Source organism: Calliphora vicina, chromosome 4, assembly GCF_958450345.1.
Source record: "Calliphora vicina chromosome 4, idCalVici1.1, whole genome shotgun sequence".
NCBI classification, from domain to species: Eukaryota; Metazoa; Arthropoda; class Insecta; order Diptera; family Calliphoridae; genus Calliphora; species Calliphora vicina.
Window position 1 is genome coordinate 1,029,974 of NC_088783.1, and position 26,937 is coordinate 1,056,910.

The 26,937-nt window shown below is 28.9% G+C and overlaps 1 protein-coding gene across 10 annotated transcripts in view; it reads left to right on the forward strand.

Annotated features, from left to right (window-relative positions):
• rg (rugose) overlaps positions 1 to 26,937 on the forward strand; it is a 361,631-nt gene that overhangs the window by 254,498 nt on the left and 80,196 nt on the right. For all 10 annotated transcript variants that reach the window (XM_065507267.1, XM_065507264.1, XM_065507268.1 and 7 more), the window contains 2 exons: positions 7,954 to 8,080; positions 24,356 to 24,552. In XM_065507267.1, the coding sequence (XP_065363339.1) occupies positions 7,954 to 8,080; positions 24,356 to 24,552 (324 nt within the window). The remainder of the gene's footprint in view (positions 1 to 7,953; positions 8,081 to 24,355; positions 24,553 to 26,937) is intronic.

Sequence of the window (26,937 nt, forward strand, 5' to 3'; positions counted from 1 at the left end):
TCAAAAAGTTCCTGACAGGAACGCTACTAAAAATTTAGAGGCCAAAAACAGAGCACGGAAATTGAAGTCAAGTTTTATAAAAAAATATTCTTGCTGCATAATGGATGACGAAACGTATGTTCTGGCAGATTTTTCGCAACTTCCAGGTCAAAAATTTTATGTTGCTGATGCTCGAGGGAATGTTGAAGAAAAGTTTAGGACCCAAAAGCAGACAAAATTTCCCAGAAAGTTCTTGGTATGGCAAGCAATATGCAGTTGCGGCAAAAGAAGCCACTCATTTGTTACAACGGGCTCTATAAATACCGAAATTTACATCAAGGAATGTTTACAAAAAAGGCTGCTTCCATTCATAAGACTTCATAATGTGTCCACTTATTTTTGGCCTGACTTGGCATCCTGTCACTATGGCAAACAAGCCCTTGAGTGGTACAAGAACAATAATGTGGTATTTGTACCAAGAGAGGCAAATCCTCCAAACTGCCCGGAGCTAAGGCCAGTGGAGAGATATTGGGCTCTTGTTAAAAGAGAATTGAAGAGTACAAAAAAGGTGTCCAAAAGTGTGGTAGATTTTAAACGGAGATGGACTACATGTTCGAGCAAAGTGACAGAAAGCACTATAAAAACGTTAATGGAAGGGTTTCCGAAAAAGGTTCAAAATTTCATCACTAGTGATTAAAACTATAAAAATAATTTTTTTTGTAAATTGTAATAATAATTTCAATCAAATAAAAAAAAAATTAAAGCTGTAAGTTTAGTGGTTTCTTTTTTATAAACATATATGTATGTTAAGAATTTTTCGATCTCACTCCTTAGTAATTATTGACTCCGAGTTTTTATTAATTTTTTAACTAGACTACTTGTGTTTTTTCGTTGCTACTGCTACTTGTAGTCTAGTTTTTTAAACACTGGATTTAAACAAAAAATGCCTATGTGCCAAGTTTCATTGTCCTTGGAGAACTTCTTCTATTTTTAGCCGCTCGTTGTATGAACTTCAACCAATGTGTGCCGCAACGACGCTGAAGTTTTGAGGTGCATTTACAAGGGGGGAAAATGCAATTTTTTCAGTTTTTGTAAAAATGTTGCCATTAAATAATTACTTTTGCAATTTAATTTAAAAGAATCGAAATGTACACGTAATTGTCGTTCTAATAAGATATAAAAGACAAAAATTGTTTTAAAAAATTTAAAGTTTTTAAAAAATCACCCAGGCCACTAGAACAAGAAATGTAGAAACAAAAATAACATATTTTGATAAATATTAAAATAAAAGTACATTTTTACTTAAAATATATCCATATTTACTAGTATATGAGTTTTTGTCTTCGTAGGCTACCTTTAACCTATTCGCAGGTATGACCACACAAATTTAATTTTTTTAAATGCAGTTTCGAGAAAAACTATTTTTTAGGATCATATCATCCTAATATTTTACACGAGTTTCTCATTCGCCAAAATATGGCCAATAAATTTTAATCGCAGGTACAGAAAAACTATAGGAGGTATTTTCATACTTTTTTCATATTTTTATTACCTATTATGTTCTCAATAAATCCCAATGTGATGATCAAAAAATTTTGAAATTTGTTTAACAAAATTTTTAAAAATTTGAAATTGGAGTTTTGAAACTGCCTTTAAAAAAATTAAGTTTTTTGGTCATACCTGCGAATAGGTTAACGAAGACAAAAACTCATATACGTAAGTAAAAATGTACTTTTATTTTAATATTTCTCAAAATATGTTAATTTTGTTTCTACATTTCTTGTTCAAGTGGCCTGAGACAGGTTTTTTAATAACTTTAACATTTTTCCAATTTTTGTCTTTTATATCTTATTAGAACGACAATTACGTGTACATTTCTATTATTTTAAATTAAATTGCAAAACTAATTATTTAATGCCAAAATTTTTACAAAAACTGAAAAAATTGCAATTTTATTTTTTTGGAGCACTCTACTGTTCAAACTGTACAAAATATAAGTGGTTTTCGCGGCCAACAAAACGTCGATTTCAGGGATATTTGAGGCCATATTTCATTGTGAAAAATTTTAGAATGTTGTTCATTGATGTCTTTTAAAATGGTTTAGATTTTACCCAAACATGATTTATACTTTTTATACAATAATTTTATTTAAATTATGTATATATGTTATTTCTGTTCTTTTTACCAAATTATCTATGAGGTGCATTTCATGTCAAGTAAACCAACTTTAGAAATCGATGTCTTCCGATCGGGATGAAATTTGCACCCAGGATAGTTCTATTGGATAGTAACTCAGACGTACTAAAGTAATAAAATGGGCAGCGGAAGATTTGAAGAAAGCTATCTGAGCTATTAGAAACAACGAGATGGACATTATTTTCGCATCAGTCATTCAATGTCTCCTACTTAGCGAAGAATGTATTGAGGAGCTTCTGTTAAGCTTGGTCAGCCGCCAACTTTAACCGCATTCATTGAAGATGATTTAAATAAAACGCAACTCATTTACACAGAGAAAACAGATTCGTGATAGCAACCGAATTTGTTGCCAATCGAATGACTCTACCCTAGAGACCGAATTTTACAGTTGTAGCTACAAAATTTTAGAAGGGGTAACAAAAGTTCGATTGCTTCAACCGAAATTCTTCATTATCAAATGACTTTCTGTTGATAGAACCGATAAATTCTATAAGTGCAACTGAATCATTCGATTGGCAACAAATTCGGTTGCTACTACGAATCTGTTTTATCTGTGTACAAACTAAAATACTATGCATCGGTTATGTGGTTTAGTATACAATATTAACAGAACATGGTATACCACATTACCCGCCAATTTTTTCAATGGTTTGAACTTAAAAGGCTTTTTTACTTTCATGGATGTAAACCTAACACTTGTAGTAGAACACCAGCTTAGAACTGTTCGAATCGAATTGAGATTCTAAAAATTATAGTCAAATAAAAAATAGGTATACCACATTACCCGAACTTACTCTAATAAATTTGATTGTTTCCCTATGAAAATATGATAAAACAAAGTGCAGAATTTGTAATTTTTTTGTCTCGGTGGAAATACCCATATGTATGTTTGTATGTAGTAAGTATGCATAAACAAATATCATTATAATGTAACTTGTTTATACATCGGTTATTATCCCTGTATGTGAGTAGATAGATTAAAATGTATACATTTTGTATGTGTATATCGTCATCTGAAATGCTATTTGTATTTGGAAAAATATCTAAACATCGCCAATTGAATTACAGGTTGAAATGGATAATGAAAACATAAGAAATATAATAACTATAATTATTTCTAAGAAAAATATTAAATTATACATACCAATTTATGGTAAAGAAATGTTATTAAACATTTTAAATGCAATATATCATATTACATGTGTGTACAAAATTTTAAACTTTTACTATCAAAAATGACCAAGTTATAACCAAAATTGAAACTAAAGTATCATCAAGTATATGATTTTCTTTAACAAAATAACGTATACGCTTTGAGTAATTAATTAATAAATAGTTTTTATCTTATTTTAGGTATTATCCTAATTTTTTTTTAAATAAATTTGTTGCAATTGAATATTTTTTGCAGTCTTAATGAAACTTTAATGAAGAAGTTTCATTAAGAAGTAGTTGTTAGTAATTAAAATAAAAAAAACATAATAAAATTAAAAATGTAATATATATAAACTGATTTTATTTAAAATAAAAAAAAATATTTTTATTTAAGTTTTTATTTTTTCATAAAAATTTATGTTGATGATACGTTTTTTTGTTTCAGAAAATAACAATTCAAAAAAACGTAAGCCACATATCTTAAAGTGTGCTTTGAAAAAATTAGTTGTTTTTCATAAAATATATTTCTAGAGTCATTGTAATTCAGATTTGAAAATTTTGTTTCAATATCTCAAGTAGTTTTCATTTTATATCGTTTTTTGCTAATCGTATAAACTAATGAAAAGTGATGTTACGTTATTTTGCATTTAATAATTTTTAAACTCTTCAAACCTCATCGACTATTACTACGTTTATACGTAGCCTATTCGCAAATAAAAATTATTTGCAATTACTAACTCACTGTTTATAAGTCGGAAAATGTTAGTTTTTATGTGATGCCGGATGGTAAACATTAATAATTTGGTAGTAATGTTTTTGAACAAAATATGATAAATTTTATATTTTTTTAAATGCAAAAATTATAGAATCTAAAATTCATATTTGTCTTGCAATCCAAATAATGCAAAAACACAATGAAATATTTTCAAAACGTCTTAATAAACTAAAAACATTAAAATATATGGCAATGCTTAAAATCTTATTTGCAAATAGTGTCGTTAATCAGGATTTGTTTTCGTGAGTTAGCTATTCGCAGATAAAAAATTAATTTACTGTTTATGCGGCAAATTTTTCTAAATGCAATATTTTTATTTGTGAATAAGCCATGCGTATAAACGTAGTATATATCTTTTAAATGATTTCCTTCCATTCATTAGTTCAATATTCTAAAAGCAAAAAATGGAAATGAAAAACATTTTGAAAACTTCGCAAACAACAAATACAAATAATAATACTCGCACTGCTAATAAATAATAATCGTATTGATATTGTTGGTATAATAAAATCCCTTGTACAATGGCAAATCACAATGGGAGTTCAAATTTGGTTTTTGTTAATTTAATACATTTCACATCCACAATATGAGTACATATTAATGTTAGTGGATGTAATATGCCTTGACACCACAGGAGATTGGTGGTTTAATTTTTCGTGTAAGAAAATTTGATTAAATATGTCAAACATTTATTTAGATTCATAAAATGTCATATTGTCATAATGTCCTAATATTTCACAATGGTTTTTATTGCTTATCAAGCAAAAAATTTCCTAAAATAATACTACTATGTATGCTATGTTTATTGTGTTATTGTAACCAACCAGCTGAGACCTGCGCCGAATGCCAAATTGTCGGTTAAGCCGATTCGCCGAGTCGAGATATATTAGGACATTATGACAATATGACTGATAAGAGACCTTGTGAATTGACCAATTGTATATTTGGGTTTTAAAATGTCAACGCCCAAAACTAATCAGAAATTTTAAATCGGTTTTTTATTTGCTTCTGTTACTACAAGTCCATAAAAAGTTTCAGTTCAGAATCCAGTGATCATAAATGCCAAAAGTATTTACCTAATTAATACAAGAGTACCTATTTTTTGTTTATTATTCGTGTATATGTAAAAATAAACTATAATTTGAGCAATTCATGCTTATTTCAATATGTATTAACATTATATTAGACATATAATTTTAAATATATTTTTTTTATTCTACTGGAAATCTTATGTCTCTATTTCTGGATATGTCTTACAATTATGCCTATATATGTATGTATGTACTTAATGTATTTAAGGAATCTAGAAAGCTCCAAGGACTAAAAATAAAAGTCATTAAAACGTTTCTGTAGGAAACGGCTATTTGTATTTGGAAAAATATCTAAACATCGCCAATTGAATTACAGGTTGAAATGGATAATGAAAACATAAGAAATATAATAACTATAATTATTTCTAAGAAAAATATTAAATTATACATACCAATTTATGGTAAAGAAATGTTATTAAACATTTTAATTTAATAATAGTTTACATAAATTATTAAAGTTTTATGAATTTCAAAAAATGTACATTAATTTCAGTATTCAATATTTTCATAGTATAGAGCATAAAAATGAATGACCTAAATCAGACAGTTTATTAAAAAAAAATAAATCATAAATGAAGTACAATAAGTAAAAACAGAATGTAAATATTTTCTCAACTTTCCAATTGTAGCCCTGCATTTTTTTATTTTAGATGTAAACACAATTTTAACAATTACTTTTAGTTGCTCAAAAATGTTTGGATAAATTGGTACAACATATAGAGACAAAGTTATGTGGAAATACGTTGGTTGACCTGCCTCAGCAAACATCCGCTGTTAATAAAATGATATGGCCGCAACAAGTGGAACTAAACATACCAAATTTGGTCTGAATATTTTCTACTAATAATCATATATCATATACAGTGACCGACAAAAGTCTACGTACGACCATTATTTTCGTAACTCACGGACTTTTAAATCGTAATAAGTAAAAGTAATTATGCAGTTTTATTTCAAATGCATTTTTAGTAATGTAACAAAACTATTATTCACAAAAAATTAAAAAAATATGTTGACAAAAGTCTACATACGATCTGTACACTAAATAAATATTTATCAAGAAATACAAATTTTCATTAAATTCAATATTTCGTTGGGCCACCACGGTCATCTATAACCGCCTGTAAGCGTCTGGGCAACGAAGCAACTAAATTTTCCAGTTCTGTGGACGTTATATTTTACCATTCTTCTTGAAGCTTTCCCTTTAGCATTAGTGCACTAGTTATATGATGTTTTCTGATCTTCCGTTGCAGAATCTCTCACACGTGCTCAATAACATTTAAATCCGGGCTTTGAGGTGGTGTGTACAATTGTCGTGGGGCATGGTAGAGTAGATAATCTTTGACAATTTGAGGCGTATGTTTCAATCGATATCTTGCTGAAAAATCCAACTTAGGCCAAGAGTTAAAATATCAACCGATGCTCTCAAATTTTGTTCCAAAATAGATTTGTACTGATAACAATCCATATTGCCCTCAATAAACACTAATTTTCCCACTCCAGAAGCAGCGACAGCACCCCAAACCATCACACTGCCACCACCATGCTTAACTGTAGCGAGTAAGTTTTTCGGATCCATTACTGTATTTGTTTTGCGCCATACTTTATCTTTGCTATCACTTCCAAATATGTTATACTTCAACTCATCAGTAAACAAAACTCGCTTCCAGAATTCCATGTCCTTTTCAATGTTCTTTTGGGCGAATTCCAAACGAAGCTTACAATTATTATTTAAGGTTCTTTGAATTGTTTGTGGATGAACAATAACTTCTGATCTTGTTGCGAGTTCTTTGGCCAATTTTGTGGTATTTACTTTTGAGTTTTTGTACATCTCTATGATGTAGTTTCTTTGGGCGACCACTCGCAGCTTGTTTTTAACTCTACCAGAGTTTTCAAAGTTACTGAATATTGTTTGAACTGTAGACTTAATAAATTGCATGCTTATCTGTTAGTATTAAAAAAAAACCAGGACATGCTGTGGTCGTATGTAGACTTTTGTCAATGTTTTTTTTATTGTTTTTCATGAATAATTTTTCAAGTTTACATTGCAACAACTTTTTTTTTGGTACATATCAATAAAAATAGATTCCAAACAAAACTGCATTATAATTTTTTTTTTTTACCCGGTTTTTTCTCATAAAGTGGCAAAAACTGTGGTCGTACTTAGACTTTTGTAAGGAAATATATTTATTTAAAAAAAAACTCATATGATTTTTTCGTGAACTTTTCAAGGATGTACCAATTTCAGATATAATTTAATTAGCTTATTTTTAAAATGTCACTCAGCTAATTTTTAGGTGCCTGGTAAATAAATGTATTCTCAATTTCATCGTCGAGAACCAATTTTTGAAGAATTCTTAAGAATTTTAATGCTCAAATTTTTATTATATGTAATTCCGGTACAAATTAGACTAATGAAAGAAGCAGTAATAATTTTTACTAGATTTTTTTTTTGGGAAGGTGACAATTTTGGACATGGTCAATGGCGTTGGGCAAATTTTACCCTTCTAATTTCAGCATTAAATTCTACTAAAAAGCATTTCTCCATTAATATCAGCTTTTTTCAGTTCAACAAAAGAAGTTTCAGAAACCTTTTCTATAATAGTTAAAGAAAATATGAACAGGAGGCACAGTTTTATATTCATATACATATGTACATATCTACAATGAAACATATTTAAATAAGTATATCTATGTATGCTATCTTATTTATTTATAACATGCGACTATATCAAAATATTATTTTTATTTCATTTGCAGGCGGAAATATGGAGTGTTTTCATTGCAATTTTACGGAAAAGTGTACGCAACCTGCAAGCCTGCACAGATGTTGGCCTTATCGAGCATGTTCTCGTGCGTCTACAACGTTCGGAAACAGTTGTGGCTGGTAAGAATTTAATTGGATTTTGTGTTTCTCTCCTAACAGCTATTCTTCACTACTGACTTTTATATAGTTTATTTCACTTAAATTATGATTTAAAGACAAATGTTTTATTATGCGTATTTTTAAATTTATGTGACGGAATTTTAGATTTATCGGACAGAGTTTAGCCATTGCAATGGTTTATAGTAAATTTTTGTGATATGACTCTATAGTCGCAAATGAGCAAAAAATCTAAATCTCTAATTTCGGAAATAGAGGAATAATAAACAAAATATTGATATTTTTTATGTTAAAATTATGACGGCCCACATTGGTTGAAGGGTGGACGAAATTAATTGTTTTCATGTTCGCCGATTTGGATAATTTTTTGGTATTTTGTTGTCAGATATCTGAATATTGTGATTCCGTAAAATTAGGCTGATATATTTATTATTTGTATGGACAGACCCGCTCGAAGTTCATATATGTTCGCTTGTTTAAAATGGAATGCAAATTTACTGTATTTTTAATTTTTTGGTACAAACTTTGACTTTGTTGTATATTTTCGTAAATGACAATTGTTTTAGATGAGATTTGCATTAAAAATGTTTGAAAAAGTGCCATATAAAAAATTTCGTAGAACAAAATATAAACAACATCAATTTCAGCGCTGCACAGTGGTATGAGAATAAAAAAAGATGGAAATAAAAACAAATTTTGAAATTTGTTATCAAGTATCCAGCAATTCCCAAAAAAATCTTGAAAAATCCCAAAAATGGGATTTTTTCGTTTTTTTGTTATAATATCCATACCAGGCGCGGGGTTATCGGAACCCTTTACAAAATAATTAAGAACTTATTGGGCCATCTAAAATAAGTTACTATATTTTGATATCGAGTATGCGATTTGAGAATTTTTGCCCTAAAGTTGAATTTTACATAAAAAAATAGGCATTTTTTTAATGGACCTGGTCCCCTCGGTATGAAAAATTATAAATTTTTTTTCATTTTAAATATTTGGCGTAAAGTTAGCTTTTCAAAAAGTACAAATTCATTATACATCCTTTTAGAAATTTCTTAGATAACTTAAAAAGGAAAAAAGTACTTTTTTCCCAAAAAATTGCGAAAAATCGCCTTTTTTAATTGTTTTAAATTCAAATGCATGTAACTTTGGACTCAGTCATGAGTTTTAAACACTTCTTTCTTTATTTGATATATAGATCTATTGTTAATCCTATAAAAGAAAAATGGATAAAATCATGGAATATTTGGAACCGCGGTCACCAAAAAACTGGAGTAGGGTGGGTAAAAATGTTGAAAATTAAATTTTCAAATGCGAATATTTCCTAAGCTAAAAGAGATAATTAATAGCTACGACGAGGTTTTATGTAGTGCTCGATGAGGAGAATTTTTAAATCAGAACACAAACATTTTACAAATTGAACATACCCGAGGTGTCCTACTTTGGGAACCCCTGGTCCCGCTCCTGGTGGGCTCATGAGGTCCAAATTCAAAACTTAAACTCGACTACACTTCCTCTTTGCGCATGTGAAATTTCATTCAAATCGGCGTAAGGGTAGAAGTTACAGATTTATTTCCCTCTTTTTTTATTCTCATACCTCTTTTTTTGTGCACTGTTTAACGAAAAATGTTAAATGTTTTATAGATTTTACTGTTAAAAAAACAGTAAAATCTATAAAGTAAAAAAACATGAATTTTCGTTCATGCATGTTGTTGTTGCCATATGGCTGGTACTACATGACTGTAACTGTGCATAAGACACTGGTGCATGGTAGCAAAATTATAGCAGAAGCTATTCTGCCAATAGGTGTGTCTCTATCTAAAGGCCCTTATTCAATGATTTCATTTTTATTTTTTACATATTAATAGATTATTTGTATCAGGTATGCTGTCCGAGGAAGCTCACGAAGCGAGGAATAAAGACTATAGAGTCTATAGATTACACCATTCGCGAAGAATTGGACGTGTAGCCACTAATGAAGACGTAATGCATAATCTTTTTTTATCCGCTCGTTCTATGAACTTCAACCAATGTGCGGCCTTACGACATTTTTCTTTTGGAACTAACTAAAGTATTTGTAGATTTAATTGTTACAAATTGCTTATTTTACTGTTTATTAACCTCTCGTTGTCAGTGTCAGCTCGATTATTAAAGTTGTAGATGTTAAATGTGTGTAGTTGATAAACTAAGAACAATTGTTGTCAATTTATTATGTGCGAGTATTAAACAATGTCAAGTCAAAGTTATAATTTTAACACACTGCTGCAGATGGTATCCTTCATTGAAAATATATATTTATAGTTTATAGAGTTAAGAAAGAAACTCTTCTTACGAGCACGTCACCTAAACGTGACACAAGAACACAAATAACAAGAACAATAAAAAGGAAAAAACAGCAAGAGGACCATGACACTCAACGCAACTCAATTTATTTACAATAAACTCTCAATTGACAAATCCACGCAACAACTTGAAATATTAACCGTCTTGTATGTACTTGAATCGAAGTGTATATGTATTTCCAAGTGAGTGTTAAATGTACATAAAAGGTCGTGAACTTATGGCACACACACCCAGCCACACACAAGATGCCCACATTCTGATGACAAAAACATAAAATAATAAAACAAAATGGAGATAATTAACTAACTAACTACTAAAGAAGTTTACATGTATGTATGTATGTATGTATGTATGTATATTTAATATGGGAGCCCCCAATATACAAACATGTACAAACATATACTAAACACATTCTAATAGAGAAACACATGTGAATATGTGAGTAGTACATAAACTAATGAAAAACATCGTATATACATATATAAATGTACATGAAACATGTCAAGTCTCGTAAGAAATTTCTAAAGTTTATTGAGTGTTGTACATGTCCCAGTTAACCAAATGGTTAATCTGTCGCTGAAGTTGTCTTAAACGGAGATGTAAAAGAAATCTTCGTTAACGACATGTTTAGCGACAAGTACCTCTAAGTTGTCATTTTTTAAAGGCCAAATAAAATACTATGGATGTTCCCAACTAAAATTTATTAATTTATTCGAAGATGCCGTTTCTCAAAATGTTTGTCCTGGTTTCAGTATTTAATGCAAGTCAAAATATTTGAACTTTTGTGATTTTTTTAAATTTTATTTAAAATAATTTGTTAATATTGATATGTTATAAACTAGAGTTTCCAGAAAACCGCGGTTTCGGTTTTAAAAAATTGAAAACCGATCGTTTTCGATTTTATTTCGGTTTTGTGATATTTTATTAAATACTACAAATGCTTGTGTTCGATTTGTGGATTTGTGAGAAGCGGTTCGAAATGGGTATAAATAGTTAAAAAGAAAAAAAATGCATTGTTGAATGATAATTTTTATTCATATAGGTTTGAGGTATGTTTGATTTACATTTGATTTTAAAATATGTACAATGAATGAATAAAGGTCATATAATAAAATATACATAAAAGCGTTACTGAGAGACAAAGAACCTACGTCTGTCAAAGAACCTAAGTCTGGAATCCACAAGTGGCTGCTTTTTGGTACTTTTTCTATATTCTAATGGTACTTTTTGAATTTTCTATAATAATGGATATGAAATTAATAATGGATATGAAATTAAGCGTATATGATCCTAAGTGAGTGAATATTCAAGCGGATACTTCATGGTACTTTTTTTATTATAACGGTACTTTTTTAATTTTCTATAATAATGGACTTAGAAACATGAAATTAAGCATACATGGTCCTAAGTGAGTTAGAATTCTAGGGGGAGACTTTTTGGTACTTTTTATTTATTCTAATGGTACTTTTTGTAATTTCTTCACCAATGAACCTAGAAACCTGAAATAAAGCTTATATGGAACCGAGTAATTGGGAAACAACAAGTGTGGACTTTCTGGTACTTTTTCTATGTTCTAATGGTACTTTTTTTTAATTTTCTATAACAATGGACTTAGAAACATGAAATTAAGCATATATGGTCCTAAGTGACTGCAAATTCAAGGGGATACTTCATGATACTTTTTCTTTAATCTAATGGTACTTTTTGTAATTTCTTCACCAATGAACCTAGAAACATGAAATAAAGCTTATATGATCCCATGTGAGTGGGAAACTACAAGTATATATGGTCCTAAGTGAGTGAAAATTCCAGGGGATACTTCATGATACTTTTTCATTAATCTAATGGTACTTTTTTGAAATTTCTGTAGCAATGGACTTAGAAACATGAAATTAAACATATATGGTTCTAAGTGAGTACGGATTCTAGGGGTAGACTTTTTGGTAATATTTCTTTTTTCGAATGGTACTTTTAGTAATTTCTTCACCAATGAATTTAGAAACATGAAATAATATGGACCGGAGTGAGCGGGAGACTTAATAGTACTATTTCATTCTTCTAATTGGGGTGGCGAAGCGCACCGGGTCAGCTAGTATTTAATAAATCGAATGATAATCACAAATATTGCAAACTAACGTTTTGCTTCAAGAAAAGCATGGAGTTCGTTTTACACATGATTTTGAACATCGTTGAACATCTTTGTCTAACATGGTAATAAACTTTTTGTGTATTTGTAAATGCGTCAATCATGCACTGGCTGACTTCAAATTAGCCAGGTTCACTGACAATGATATCAAACTTTGGACAGATTTATGTAATTCCCTTAGACCACTTGATTAAGCAAAGATTCGGAACCCTGATTATTATTCGTATTATTCGTTTTATTCGAACAAGAGAAAAATCGAATAATTCGAATACCCTATTAAATACTCATGTTGTCATAATATCCTAATATATTTTGATAGTTTAAACAAATTTTTGTTGTGTTTCAAACAAAAAAGACTAATAACACTATTTGAACTATGTTTATTGTTTTGTCATTAAATAATACCTTATCTTGTTTAAAACACAACAACTACTATACATTAGGACATTATGACAATATGACTAATAGCAGACCATGTGAATACCCCAATTGTGATTACCTTGAACATATATCTACATATAAAGTTTCGTAAATTTCAAATAAAATTCGATTAGATTGAATTTAGAAAAACGAAAAAAACCGTTTCGGTGATTTTATATGAGGTTTATAACGTATTATTTTAAACTAATTATTTTAAATAATAATAATCCATATATAAAATTTAAACATTTTAATTTTTGTGATTCCCAAAAATTACAAAAGTTCAAATATTTTTGGATTTACAGGATTATTTTAGATCGAATTGAATTTTTCTGATACAGCTTTGTAAGCCCCTGTGGTGCTTCTAAAACGTTATGTTATGTTAGTTATGTTATTCTCACTAATACATATGCAATACGAATGCTCTGAGTAAAAACACAAAGTAAACTCAGAACAAAAACAATTTCATCAGTGCAAAGCACACGCATTTCCATTTATGTACTCTTATATTTTTTCACTACTACATATGTATGCCTTTTATGCACTCTCTCGTTGGCCACCACTGTTCTAAAACAAACACTTTGCAAAAATAAACTTTTTAAAAATGAATCATTTTTACTTTGCTTTTGTAATAACAAATGAAAAAATAATTTATCAATGGTTTTTTGAATTTGAATTAATAATCTTTTTTTGTTGGTACATATTTTTGACCACAGAACAAACATTTTGAGAAATGTTGCGAATATCGACACATTATTTTTCCTCCATACAAACGAAGCCACCCTAATGAACATACATACATACATACATATTTATAATGTACATAGATACACGTTGACGGGGACACAAACAAACACGTCAACATGTCATTCTAACCAACAAAACACAATTAAGCAGGTGGTGTTAAAATCTTGACGTCTTCATTTACTGGCACCCTTTTTAACAAACAAATACACGTACGTGCAAATATACTAATCATGTTTATATGTACAGTGACCGACAAAAGTCTACATACGACCATTATTTTCGTAACTCGCGGACTTCTAAACCATAATAAGTAAAAGTAATGATGCAGTTTTATTTCAAATTCGTTTTTAGTAATATAACAAAAAAAATATCGCTAAATTTATAATTAATTTAATTTTTATTCACAATAAATTAAAAAAATATGTTGACAAAAGTCTGCGTACGATCTGTTCTCCTTTTACATTTGTGCACACGTAATAAGATGTTTTCGGATCTTCCGTTGTAGAATTTTCCACATGGTAAATGGTAGAGTAGCCAATCTTTGACAATTTGAGACCAATGTTTCGGATCGTTATCTTGCTGAAAAATCCAACTTTAACCAAAAGTTAAAATATCAACGGATGCTCTCAAATTTTGTTCCAAAATGGATTTGTACTGATAACGACCCATATAATCCTCAATAAACACTAACTTTCCCACTACAGAAGCAGTGACAGCACCCCAAACCATCACACAGCCAACACCATGCTTAACTGTAGTGAGTATGTTTTTCGGATCCATTGCTTTGTTTTGCGCCATACTTTATCTCTCCCATCACTTCCAAATATGTTATACTTAAACACATCAGTGAACAAAACCATGTCCATGTCCTTATCAAAGTGCTTTTAAGCGAATTCCAAACGAAGTTTGCGATCCGTTCGCTAATTTACGAGGTGTTCTGCTTTAATTACCATTATTATTTAAGGTTCTTTGAATTGTTCGTGGATGAACAATAACTTCTGATCTTGTTGCGAGTTCTTTGGCCAATTTTGTGGTATTTACTTTTGAGTTTTTGTTGAATTCTTTTAAAATGAAGATTACATCTCTATGATGTAGTTTCTTTTGGCGACCACTTCGCAGCTTAACTCTACCAGTGTTTTCAAAGTTACTGAATATTGTTTGAACTGTAGACTTAATAAATTGCATGCTTATCTGTTAGTATTCAAAACAAACCAGGACATGCTGTGGTCGTATGTAGACTTTTGTCAATGTTTTTTATGAATAATTTTGCAAGTTTACATTGCAACAACATTTTTTTTGGTGCATAGCAATAAAAATAGATTTCAAACAAAACTGCATTATTATTTTTTTTATTTTTTACCGGGTTTTCTCTAATAAAGTGGCAAAAATTGTGGTCGTACGTATACTTATGTCGACCACTGTATGGCTATGCTTGTAGATATAAACATTCACATATGTATATGTACATAACTATACGCATTCATACATATGCCAGAGTAAAATAACAAAATAAAATAAACCATAAAATCGTACTTTGTTATTTAGCAAAATTAGTTAAATTCCATTTCCCTTTTTTTGTCTACAATCTCAAGCGAATATACATACATACATCCATACATACATATCCACTTAATAGTATGCATACATTTCCATATGTATGTAGGAATATATTTAATTGATGATATATGTATGTATGCATGTATGTGTTTCTATGTAGAATATTCATCCCTATCTGTACGACAGTATAATAAAGCAGATTATGGTAATTTGATATAATTTCTTTATTGATGCTTGACACATATGTCTTTTGTTTACGACAGCAAAACAAAAGATTTCCTTTGGAGGTACATATGTATGGTATGGTATGGTATGGTATCTGTACGTATCTATCTTTCTTTAGCTTCTTTTTATTTCATCTGCTGCAGAAGTTGACGAAGTTGATGATATTAACGGCAAACATGACCTCACCCACCTGCTGTGTCGTGTGTGTACACAAATTGTTTTCTTTGATTGTTTTAAAGAAATTATTGTAAAATTACTACATGATTCTGTGATGTAATTAAATTGACTGATAATAACATCAGCAACATATTGCTTTGAGCTGAAGAATTCATAATGGATTCTCAGAGGATGCGAACTGTAAACTAAATCTATATAAATATGTAGGTTCATTAACTGGGAAACCGGAAAAATGCTCTAAAAATCCGTTTTAAGCGCTTTAAATATGCAGTAAAAACTTTAAAATATGCTCTTGAAATTTAAAAAATATGCTCTTAAAAGAAACAAACTTTTACATAATTTTTAACCAAAAAATATACTTTTATTTAAAAAAATAAATACAATTCATTTCTAAAAAGGTAAATTAACATAAAATAAACAAAAATAACATGAACTAAAACAAGTATAACAAAAAATAAATCCAACATAAAAACAATAGCAACTTAAGCTATGAAAAGACCTCGAGAGTTATTTTTTATGATATTTTATATAAATATAAAGTCACTTCTTCAATTAAGGTTATTATTGCAATAAATTACAAAATGTTGACTTAAATTTTCAAATAAAAATCGTTGTCTATTGGATCTGAAAACATTTTTATACATAGAAAATGTTCTTTCGACATCAACTGATGTTATACGAGCAAATTTAAAAGATAATATTTCTTTAACATTTAGAACGGCGCTATTATTAAAATAGTGCTTATTTTATAAGGAAGTAAAAACCTGTAATACAACAGCGAAAAATAAGTAAGACAAAATTTGGTTTTTATAAAGTCAAAATATGCTATTATACAGTAAAATATGCTCTAAAAACGCAAAAATATGACATAAATATGCTCTTAAAACAAAAATATGCATTTAAGGGTAAAATATGCAAAAATATGCACTAACAAATCGATGCCAAATTTCTTAAATAGTTCTGAAACGTGCAAATATCTTATACATGTGCTCATTAGACTCATTAGAAAAAACATGCATTTGCATATTTTGGTTTCCCTGTTCATTACATACAAAGAACTAAATTGATTTAATTTAGTAGTAAAATTTTTTGAAAAACTGAAAAATTAGCATTTTTTCGAATTTTGGCGATAATACAGTTTTTGAGTAATTTTGACTTAAAGGATATACAGGGTTAATTTCCAAAAAATTAGTTTTGATGTAATATTCATTAATATAAATAAATCTACATATTTCTAGAAAACAATGAAGAATGTTAACGAGTTTCACTTATTTATTCCATATAAATAGTAAAATTTTAAATATATCTGAAATTTGACCTCTATGCGCGTCCAGAAATAGTTGTCCGATTTGGCTCAAATTTTCAGAATTTAACTTTTAGGCCTAGTGTCACAATATTCCACCCGGCACTCTTCAAAATTTTAACAAACATTTTTTTCCATACAACTGATTGTCACTCTAATATATATGTATAAAAGATATAATGTTAGGCATCTTAATAATTCGTTTAAGAGCAAAAACTTTAAATTTTATTCATTCTTAATAACCACATTTTTCTGCTGTAGCTTGTGTTGAGTGAAAAAAATTCGGTTATTTTAACAATAATACTTCTTTGCCATCTGACTATCTGTTGGTAGAACTGGAAAAATCTATGGATATAATAGAATAATTCAATTAGCAACAAATTTGGCCATCGAAACGTATCTGAATATAGTAACTATTAGAAGAAAACTTATGAAGAAATTCCCGAAAATTCACGACAAACATTTCCCGAAAATTAACAAAAAAAAATATTCCCGGGAACCCTAATTGGGTCTAAAAAATAAGTAATATTATTGAAATATGTTACATTGCTTTTTTATAGGATATATTAGCGTTTTGAGTAATAATAAATAAGAATTGTAAAATTAATATCACAATATATACATTAGGGTTAATTTCAAAAATTGTATTTGCGGTTATCATAATTTTTCTGAAGGTTTTTGCGCAAATAAAAATAATGGCGTCCTTTTTTTTTTGGAAAATTTTCACTCCTTGTGGTTGTTCAACACACCTAAAGACGCGCATTTTGAGCACATTTTTCTGTAGAGCACAGCTAGGCATTTCCTATGCACGCGTGCTTTTCGGCCATTACTAAATTTACAACAACGTACTCACGCGTATTAAAAACTCATTCAGTCTAGTTTGAGCGTTCATTGAAGAAGGTTGTGCTTATTACTAATCCAGGGATGGAAAACTTAATATTTTTTAACATCAACGTATGGTGTACGTTTTTAGAATTATAAATTTTTGCTAAATAAACTTATTTTTAACGAATTTTAATCTAATTGCTTTCTTAAATCGATATAAATAAAGAAGTCTAACAGAAATTTTAAATTAAAAAATATTATTTTTAATTAAAATACCACCCTTTTGAAAATTAAAATGTCCATGTCTGTGTTGTAGTGAATATGAGAATATAAATTTTTCTCTTTTCTTATTTTTCGCTCTTGCAACAACTGAACAATCACATGTGTTGCCGGGCTCTGCTGTAGAGCAAAAAGAATTGAATATATTGCAAATCTGATTTCAACAGTCGATTCTGAATCAAAAATTAATATAATTGATGTTTTTTGAATCCTTAAACATAGTTCCAGAAACCCACAACAGAAGGCGCAAATCTCTTTAAAAAAATAATAAAAAGGATTTTTGATTTTTTAAAAATGCATGATGAAAAGACATTTTAAGCTTATCAAAACGGTACCATTATTTCCTTTCTATGACAACCCGTTAAAAAGTTATGTGGCTTTAAAAATGTTTTGCTAAGGCAAACTAATAAACAAATTTCTAAACTTTTTTTTTTACCAAATTTAGGCCCTAATTTTGTAAATCACGTCACCAAAGTGATATTTATATGGAAAGCAAAAACAAAATTTCAAAAATTTTAAAAAATTGTTTTTGTTTTATATACAAAATTTTCAAATTATGAAAGGCAAATCAACGTTTGAATTTTTGTGCGTTTGTTCTGTTAAGAATTTGTATATAAACAAAAACAAATTTTTAAAATTTTTGAAATTTTGTTTATGCTTTCCATATAAATATCACTTTGTGAAGTGATTTACAAAATTAGGGCCTTAATTTTCTTGTTAAATAAATAACTTTGAAGCCTTTTTAATGGTTAGTGATAGAAAGGAAATATTGGTGCCATTTTGCTTAGCTTAAAATGCCTTTTCATCGTTTATGTTTAAAAAAACTAAAATTCTTTTTTTTTATTTTTTTTATGAGATTTGCGCCCCTTGTTGTGGGTTTGTGGAACTATTTATAAGGATTCAAATAACATCAATTGTATTAATTTTTGATGCAGAATCCATTGGTGAAATCAGATTTGCAATATATTCAACCGTTTTTGTTCTACAGAAAAATGTGCTCAAAATCCACGTCTTTAGATGCGTTGAACCACCACAAGGATTGAAAATTTTCCAAAAAAAAGGACGCCCTTATTTTTAATTACGCAAAAACCTTCAGAAAAATTATGATACCCGAAAAACAAATGAAGTGACCTGGTCACAAATGAACTCTAATATACATATGTATGTACAAGAACTTGTAATTGTAGAAATTGTAGTTTACAAGTGCAAAAAGCTACAAGTGTGGTGAAAATTTTAATGAAACACAACTCAACAGCACTTGTAAGAATTAAGGTAGGGTCACACATGACAATTATTTGACGAAAAAGACGTAACCACTAAATAAAATACATTTGAATTCTTTTATTTATTTCAAAAACTTCTTTTACTTAGGATGATTCAAAACAAAAAAAATTTTTTTATTTTTATTTTATTTTATTCCATGCTGTTTGATCTTACAAAACACTTGTAAGAGTGAACACGTCAAACAAATTTGTGCTAAAAAAAGTGGTAACGCTTTTTTGAGCAAATATTTGCCATATGTGACCCTACCTTTAGACTTGTGATTGTAACTTGTAAACTTGTAGAGTTGTAGTTTAGTGAAATAGGCTCCTGAATGCAAAATTCAGTAAAGTTCTCCATAGATACCGTAAAACGTGCCGTTCAGTATAGTGGAATAGTGAAACAAAACTAAACGCATCGTTCAGTAAATCTGAACGAGACGTGGTAAAAATATTTTAGCAAATTTTTTTAAAACTTTAATATTATTTCAATTGCATAGTACATAAGTAACGGGATTCTAAAACAAACAACAAGTGTTAAGTTTGACCCAACTCAATTGTGCGTTGATTATTAAAGTGAGTAGTTCATATTTTCTATACATTAACATTGAGCTTTGTTAGAGCAATACAATTTATATTGCCGGAGTTAGAAAGTATGTTGTATGTGTATAAATCAGGGATTGCCAAAACTAAAACTGTCATTGTATTGGTGAGAGAGCTACCCAGCAAACATAATGTCAAACACTTAACATAAGAACAAAATAAATAATGTTTAGATTTAGAATTTTTGCCAGATATAACCAATTTATTAAATGAATGTAATTTAAATTTTAAGGAAATAAAAGAATATACATTATACGGCCGAAATTCTCTCAAATTTTTTATTTATTTCTGACTTTGTTGTTTTGTGTTCAATTGCAATTGAAACGCGTGTGTTTGCTATGCTTCGTCCAAAAACCAACCAACAACAATGCTTAATGAATTTCTGAAAAAATGAGACATTTGTTATGCTCTTTTAAAGAGAATAAGAATATGTGTGTTGTTCGTCTGCACAATTGTGCTATGAAATGACAATCCCTGGTATAAATATACCTATGTAGTGAATATTTAATAATTATTGGACAATTTACATCCATTAAAAAAATAGGAACCCGAGCAGAATTTCATAAGAAGCCTTTTAAGAAGAGGAACAGTGTGTATTATAAAAAATTGTGTTACTGAAGGCAGTATAACTTTTTTGTCATCTGAGTACAGAGACAAATTAATAAATATAATCCTGACAAACTCCATCATTAACGGAAAAATGTTAACATCATCTGATTTTAAGGTAATTGTCGATGACATATACAGGGAATTTCCGCAGGAAGAGCAGGTTTCGGTGAGTTTATAGAAATAGTTGTTTATGTAAACCTTTATGTATGAATAATGCTTGTAGAATATGTTGAATAAATTTTGTTAATATTAAAAAACATTTAAAAAATCTTTTATTTAATTTTCTGAACGCAGCTGCTAAAATAATAAGCATACGTTCAGTAATAAAGAAATTAAAAGCATCGGTTAAAAAACTAAACTCTCGTTCAGTATTGCGAAAATTAAACGAATATAGTTAAAATCTGAACGCCCGTTTACTTTTGCACAAGCTGAACTCTATATAGTAAAAAGCTGAACGAATGTTCAACTTAAAGTTGAACGTTTTATTCGGTTTTCTACTACAGGCATATTCCGAAAAATTAAACGTTTGTTCAGTTTTTTACTATTTAATCTTAAACTAAATACTATTGTCATTTGGATTTATGAATTTTTGAAAATATTTAAAGTGAAACCATATGACGAAACTGTAACGTCACCACTGCTTCCCGAAACCACGAAATTATCTCTTAAATATTTAAGCAAATATATAATCATGACATTTCTTTTATTGTTTATACAAAGTACTTATTAGTTAGTTCTATGTAGTGCAATAGAACGTAGTGAAGTTATTTTCGTAACACTACACTAGCGTTGGTTACACCATACAGAGCCATGTGTGCTAACATTTGTGTATATTTTAACGTAAATATTGTTCATATATGTAAGTGCAACGTATAAATTATTAAAACATTCAACAAAAGTACTTGTGTAAGTGAGTATGTTCACGGCGTGTACCTCTTCTTTGTTATGTATGGATGAGTTCGCAAGTATGAAGTCATGAAATATAATTTAAAACTTTAGTTTATGGCTTGTTGTTGCCCAATTTAGAAATTGACTTACGTGAAAGTCTTCATGAAGCTAAATAGCACAAGTAAGAAAAATAGCAAACTTATATATTTGTACATGTTACATGTACATATGTAAATACATAACCTGATGAACTAAACTAACAAATATTTAACTTATATGTAAGAATGTAATACTTCTGTATATACCCAGCATTAATTTGTACTTTGTGGCCTTAACAATAAGCCCCTAATATAAACCTCACCCACAAAAACGAATTTTTAATGTCAACATTTTGTCAAATTTGTATTACTTTTTTTTATTTTTAAAAAAATTATCTCCAAACTTTACCGCGTTTTATGGGTGTCCTTTTCGACAACCTCGAAAAAGTAATACCATTTTTTTAATTAACTTTCAGTGGTCTATTCGGCTATGCCAGGGCCATTTTGATATTTGCAACAAAAAAAGTTATAGCCCTAATGTACATTGGAGCGACTCACTTCGTATGGAGAGGAACAAAAAGTTGTTAGTTTTTTGAAAATATGTATTTGTATGTATTTTCTACTAAAACATTTACAAGTGCTCTTCTAGCCGCATACAACGCTATATGCATCAGTAATTGATTTAAGAAATATTTTGTTGATTGTATTTTCAATATTCGTACTAGTTCGAGTATTATTGAACAGTCAAATTTCCTTGTAAATCTATAAATTTTGATTTTAATGGTCCCCTCTGGCAATACTATTTGATAGACCAAAAACCTCAATTCACGCAATAAAAATATTATTCAATATCGTCCTGTGGATGTGCCTCGTGAAAAACTGTATTTTAAAAAAAAAATCAAAACAGTTTCTAACAATATCATTTACTTCTAATTTTGTGGTGATTGATTAAGAATTCATATGCATTTCATTCATACAACGCTAAATCCAAATTTTAGACCACAAAATTTGTGGTAAAAAATTAAAAAAAGGAAAAAAATATCGCTTGTTCGTTTCAATCATTTTTTTTTTATAATTTTGTTGCTAGTAGTGTCATTGACACAAAATTATTTGCTATTTTATCAAAATCGTAAACACTTAAGAAATAATGAAAATCGATTTCAAAAAACAAGTATCATATGTCCATATGTCTAGACAATTTTCGTCGCATAAGTATTTCATATAATTTTTAAACAAAATGTTTTAATTAATGAATCGCAATAAGCGAACTACTATGTAAATACTAATTAAACAATTTATAACCTCATTTTGTAAAATTAAACGTATGAAGAACGCTGGGGATTTTTTTTTTAAATTTGAAGTTTGTCCACACAACATTTTTCAAACATTTATAAATCAAATATTGTAAAAGGTTTCGTTTTACACACGATGTAAAGTTCTATAATTGTCAGAACAATTTAATACTCGCATACGTAGACGTGTATCTTCTCTTAGGAAGAAGACAAACACATTGGTTTGTTTAAAACACTACATACTTATGTTCTTAATTTTTTTTCTCTAAACATCCATTCATTGGAAAAATGTCAAAAAGAAGAATGACTGCTGTAAGTAATTCCAACTGCTTCTTTAATCACAAGATATTTCATGAAGATTATTCACTCAACTGTGTGATTTCTTTTCTATTTTTCAACTCATGTGTATAAATTCATTATGCAGTCAACACGTGCACAATTAATAAAAGCCTAATGAGCTCACAATCAACATTGGAGTACGCCTGATAAAAGCAAGGAAAAGACCAAGAAAATCTTAAAATATTTTTATTCACAAAGGGAATGCCAATAAAAAAAAACCGAGGGAAAATTTATAAAAAATCTCTTGCATTAAGATACAATTTTCTAGATAAGAGTTGGTAGACAAAACATCTACTGTATTTCGGTTTGCAAAACGTGAAGGTTAATTAGGTTCTTCATGTGTTGTAAGTTCTACCAGGATATTGTGTGGCAAGGAAAAGTGAAAAAATGAAAACTAATGAAATTGATACAAACTTCCGATTCGAAAGACAAGTATTTATACGTGAGAAAACTGACAAAAGAGGATAAGCATAAAAAGTAAATACGTACGTACATTAGACATGCCCCTAAACAATAGATTTGCTTTGGTTGGGCTTTATTTTTTGTTCATTGTTCAAATTTAAATGCTATCGGATAACTAGAACCCGTGTCGGATTTCTTAAAAAATGTTCCTGTTTAATCATTTGAAATAAATCTTGCAGTGAAAATTTCGAGTAAAATACGCGTAAACCAGTAGTATTGGCACAATATATGGTAAGAGAAAACTTAGTCATTCTTCATTCGAAAGTATTGTTTAATACCTTGTTAGAAACTTAATTTTCTCTAGATATTACTTAAATATGAACCATTTGCCCAATTTTACAACTTTCAATCCATTTTCTGGCTATCTAATTGCACTTAAATTTAGCAGTAGTTAGTTTTGGATACTAATGAACAAAATAAGGTTCATCCAAAGCAAATCAAGGGCCAAATTACTGCATTCGATATCGAGTAAAATAGATCGTAATTTTCTTATTTGATTTTATGAGCAAGAAATTTAGACATTTTATCATAATTTCGATATCGAAATCTTTTTCGATACGATAGCTTATTCGATCACGAATGCAGTAATTAGGCTCCAGTTTTTAAGGGCATGTCTAAGTAATCTAATCTATGTACAGATCCAAGTAAAAGAAATACACATTAAAGGTGTGTGTATGTGATATACCTAACTTTTGATTTCTTATCTTTATTGTGTAAAATTTAAACATCAAACTATTAACTATTTTTTCTCTGCTTTTCGTTTTAGATCTTCTTATCGAAATGTTGGGAGTTTTGGCAAGCTACAGTATTACGGTAAAAGAACTGAAATTACTGTTTGGTACAATGAAAGCTGTAAATAGCAAATGGCCTCGTCACTCGGCAAAGCTGTTAAATGTTTTAAGGCAAATGCCTCATCGTAATGGTCCGGACGTATTTTTTAGTTTTCCAGGACGTAAAGGATCTGTAAGTGCTACTTCTATCATACATTAAGTATTTGTTGTTTGAGTGTATGTGAATTTGGAATACTGAGTTTACTCATATTTTATTTAAAATTCAAATAATTTACTACTTTGTACTCACTCTATTTTATGTACACTATTCTTTCGTTTTTATTACAATTTGTTCTTGTGAGCTCCTCCCTAACCATTACCAACCACAAAACTCGGTCATACAAATTATCGATTTTTTTTAGTTGCTCGTATATATATTAGAGTGTCCCAAATTTTATTTTTTTTGAATTTTGGAACGCATACCCTCTATTTTTTTTATATATACAGTGGGGAGCTCAAATGAGTACATGTTTCTATTTCGTGTACTTCTTATGAAATAAAAATAAAACTAATAAAGCAAATCCAAAAATTTTTTCTGTCATTTATCATATGTTTAATATGTAACAAAATGAATTACAATTCAAAACAAAAAACATCCAGTTCTAAATAAAAAAACAGACAAAACTAAAATAACTCGCATGTACTCATTTTTGCACCCCACAATAACTTTAGGGAAGAATTGCATTTTTAAAATTTTTTTTTCAAAATCCGTTATTACATAAATAAAATTGTACACAATTGTACAATTGTAAAATTTTTCATTAACTTTATTTGGAATACTCTCTCTCTCGTACTCAATCCGCTGTTAAAGGTCGTACAAATTAGTAACACTTAATCGGTATTGTTTCAACCGCCAATTCACGATTCACTAAAAATTCTCAATAGGATTGAACTCAGGACATTGAGCTGATAACTGCATTAATAAGAAATTTTTCTATGAGCACCATTCTTTACGATTTTGACGTATGAATTGGGTCGCCATCCTATTGAAAAATTACTTAAATTAATAGAACTGGATGTTTTTTGCTTTGAATTGTAATTCATTTTGTTACATATTAAACATAAAATAAATGACAGAAAAAATTTTTGGATTTGCTTTATTAGTTTTATTTTTATTCCATAAGAAGTGCACGAAATAGAAACATGTACTCATTTGAGCTCCCCACTGTATATATATAAAACTATGGTTAAATATGAAATTTTGTCTTTCTATCATGATTGCAACCAGTGCCGACTTGCGATTTAGTTTTGAGGTGCATTTACAAAGGAGAAAAAAAAGCAATTTTTTTCAGTTTTTGTAAAAATTTTACCATTAAATAATTACTTTTGCAATTTAATTTAGAAGAATCGAAATGTGTACGTAATTGTCGTTCTAATAAGATATAAAACACAAAAATTTGTAAAATGTTAAAGTTATTAAAAAAGCGACAGGCCATTAACGTGTCTCAGGCCACTAGAACAAGAAATGTATGAACATAATTAACATATTTTGAAAAATATTAAAATAATAGCTTATTTTTACTTAAATTATATCCATATATACTTGTATATCAGTTTTTGTCTTCTTAGAATACCGTTATCCTATTCGCAGGTATAGCCAAAAAAAAATAATTTTTTAATGGAAAATTTTGTAAAATAAATTTCAGAATTTTTTAATCATCACATTGGGATTTATTGACATCATAATAGGGAATAAAAATGTGAAAAAAGTATGTCAATACCACTTACAGTTTTTCCGTACCTGCTTTTTGGCCATATTTTGGCGAATGAGCCGAATTTCCATTGTTATGATTTTTTTATAATCAGAATATTATAGTCCAGGTAATTTTAAATATAGTCTGAAAGTTTTACTAAAATCGGAAAACGTTAACCCTTAAACCGTGAAGGTCAAATGTAAATTGTTTCAATATCTGGAATTTCTAATGGAAAATAGCGAAATGTTATATATTTTTTTGGCCGATTTTGATGAAACTTAAGAAAAATATAACATGAAGTCTAGTATTTATAATAACAGCACAAAAATTAAAATTAACCCTTAATATCACTTGGGGTTAAAAAGACACTCAACTTTTAAAATCACGAAAAACACATTCAATATGAATGGTGCTAACTTTAATGTTTTCCAGAGTTAAATAAACTCAATCGTTCAAGTTATTTTTTAAATTTAATATATCAAAAGTACTCTAAAGGGTTAAAATCAATATTATTATTCAAAAATTCTCAATAAAATATTAATTACGTTATTAAAGCAAAAATCTGGTATAAATACAATATTTTGCCGTTTGAAAAATGTGTGGTCAAAATCGAACAAAATTTTTCAATTAATTTTGTAAATGATTTGATTTAACAAAAATTTAATAATTCAAAGTTTGAATAAATTCTATTATTAATTAACTTTAAAATTAATTCAGTTTAAACAAAGGCGTTGGAATGAATCTAAAAATTCAATATTAGGAATGGATTTATGGAATGAAAGGCTGACATTCTTTTATTAAGATTTTAGTGAATTAAGCTTAAA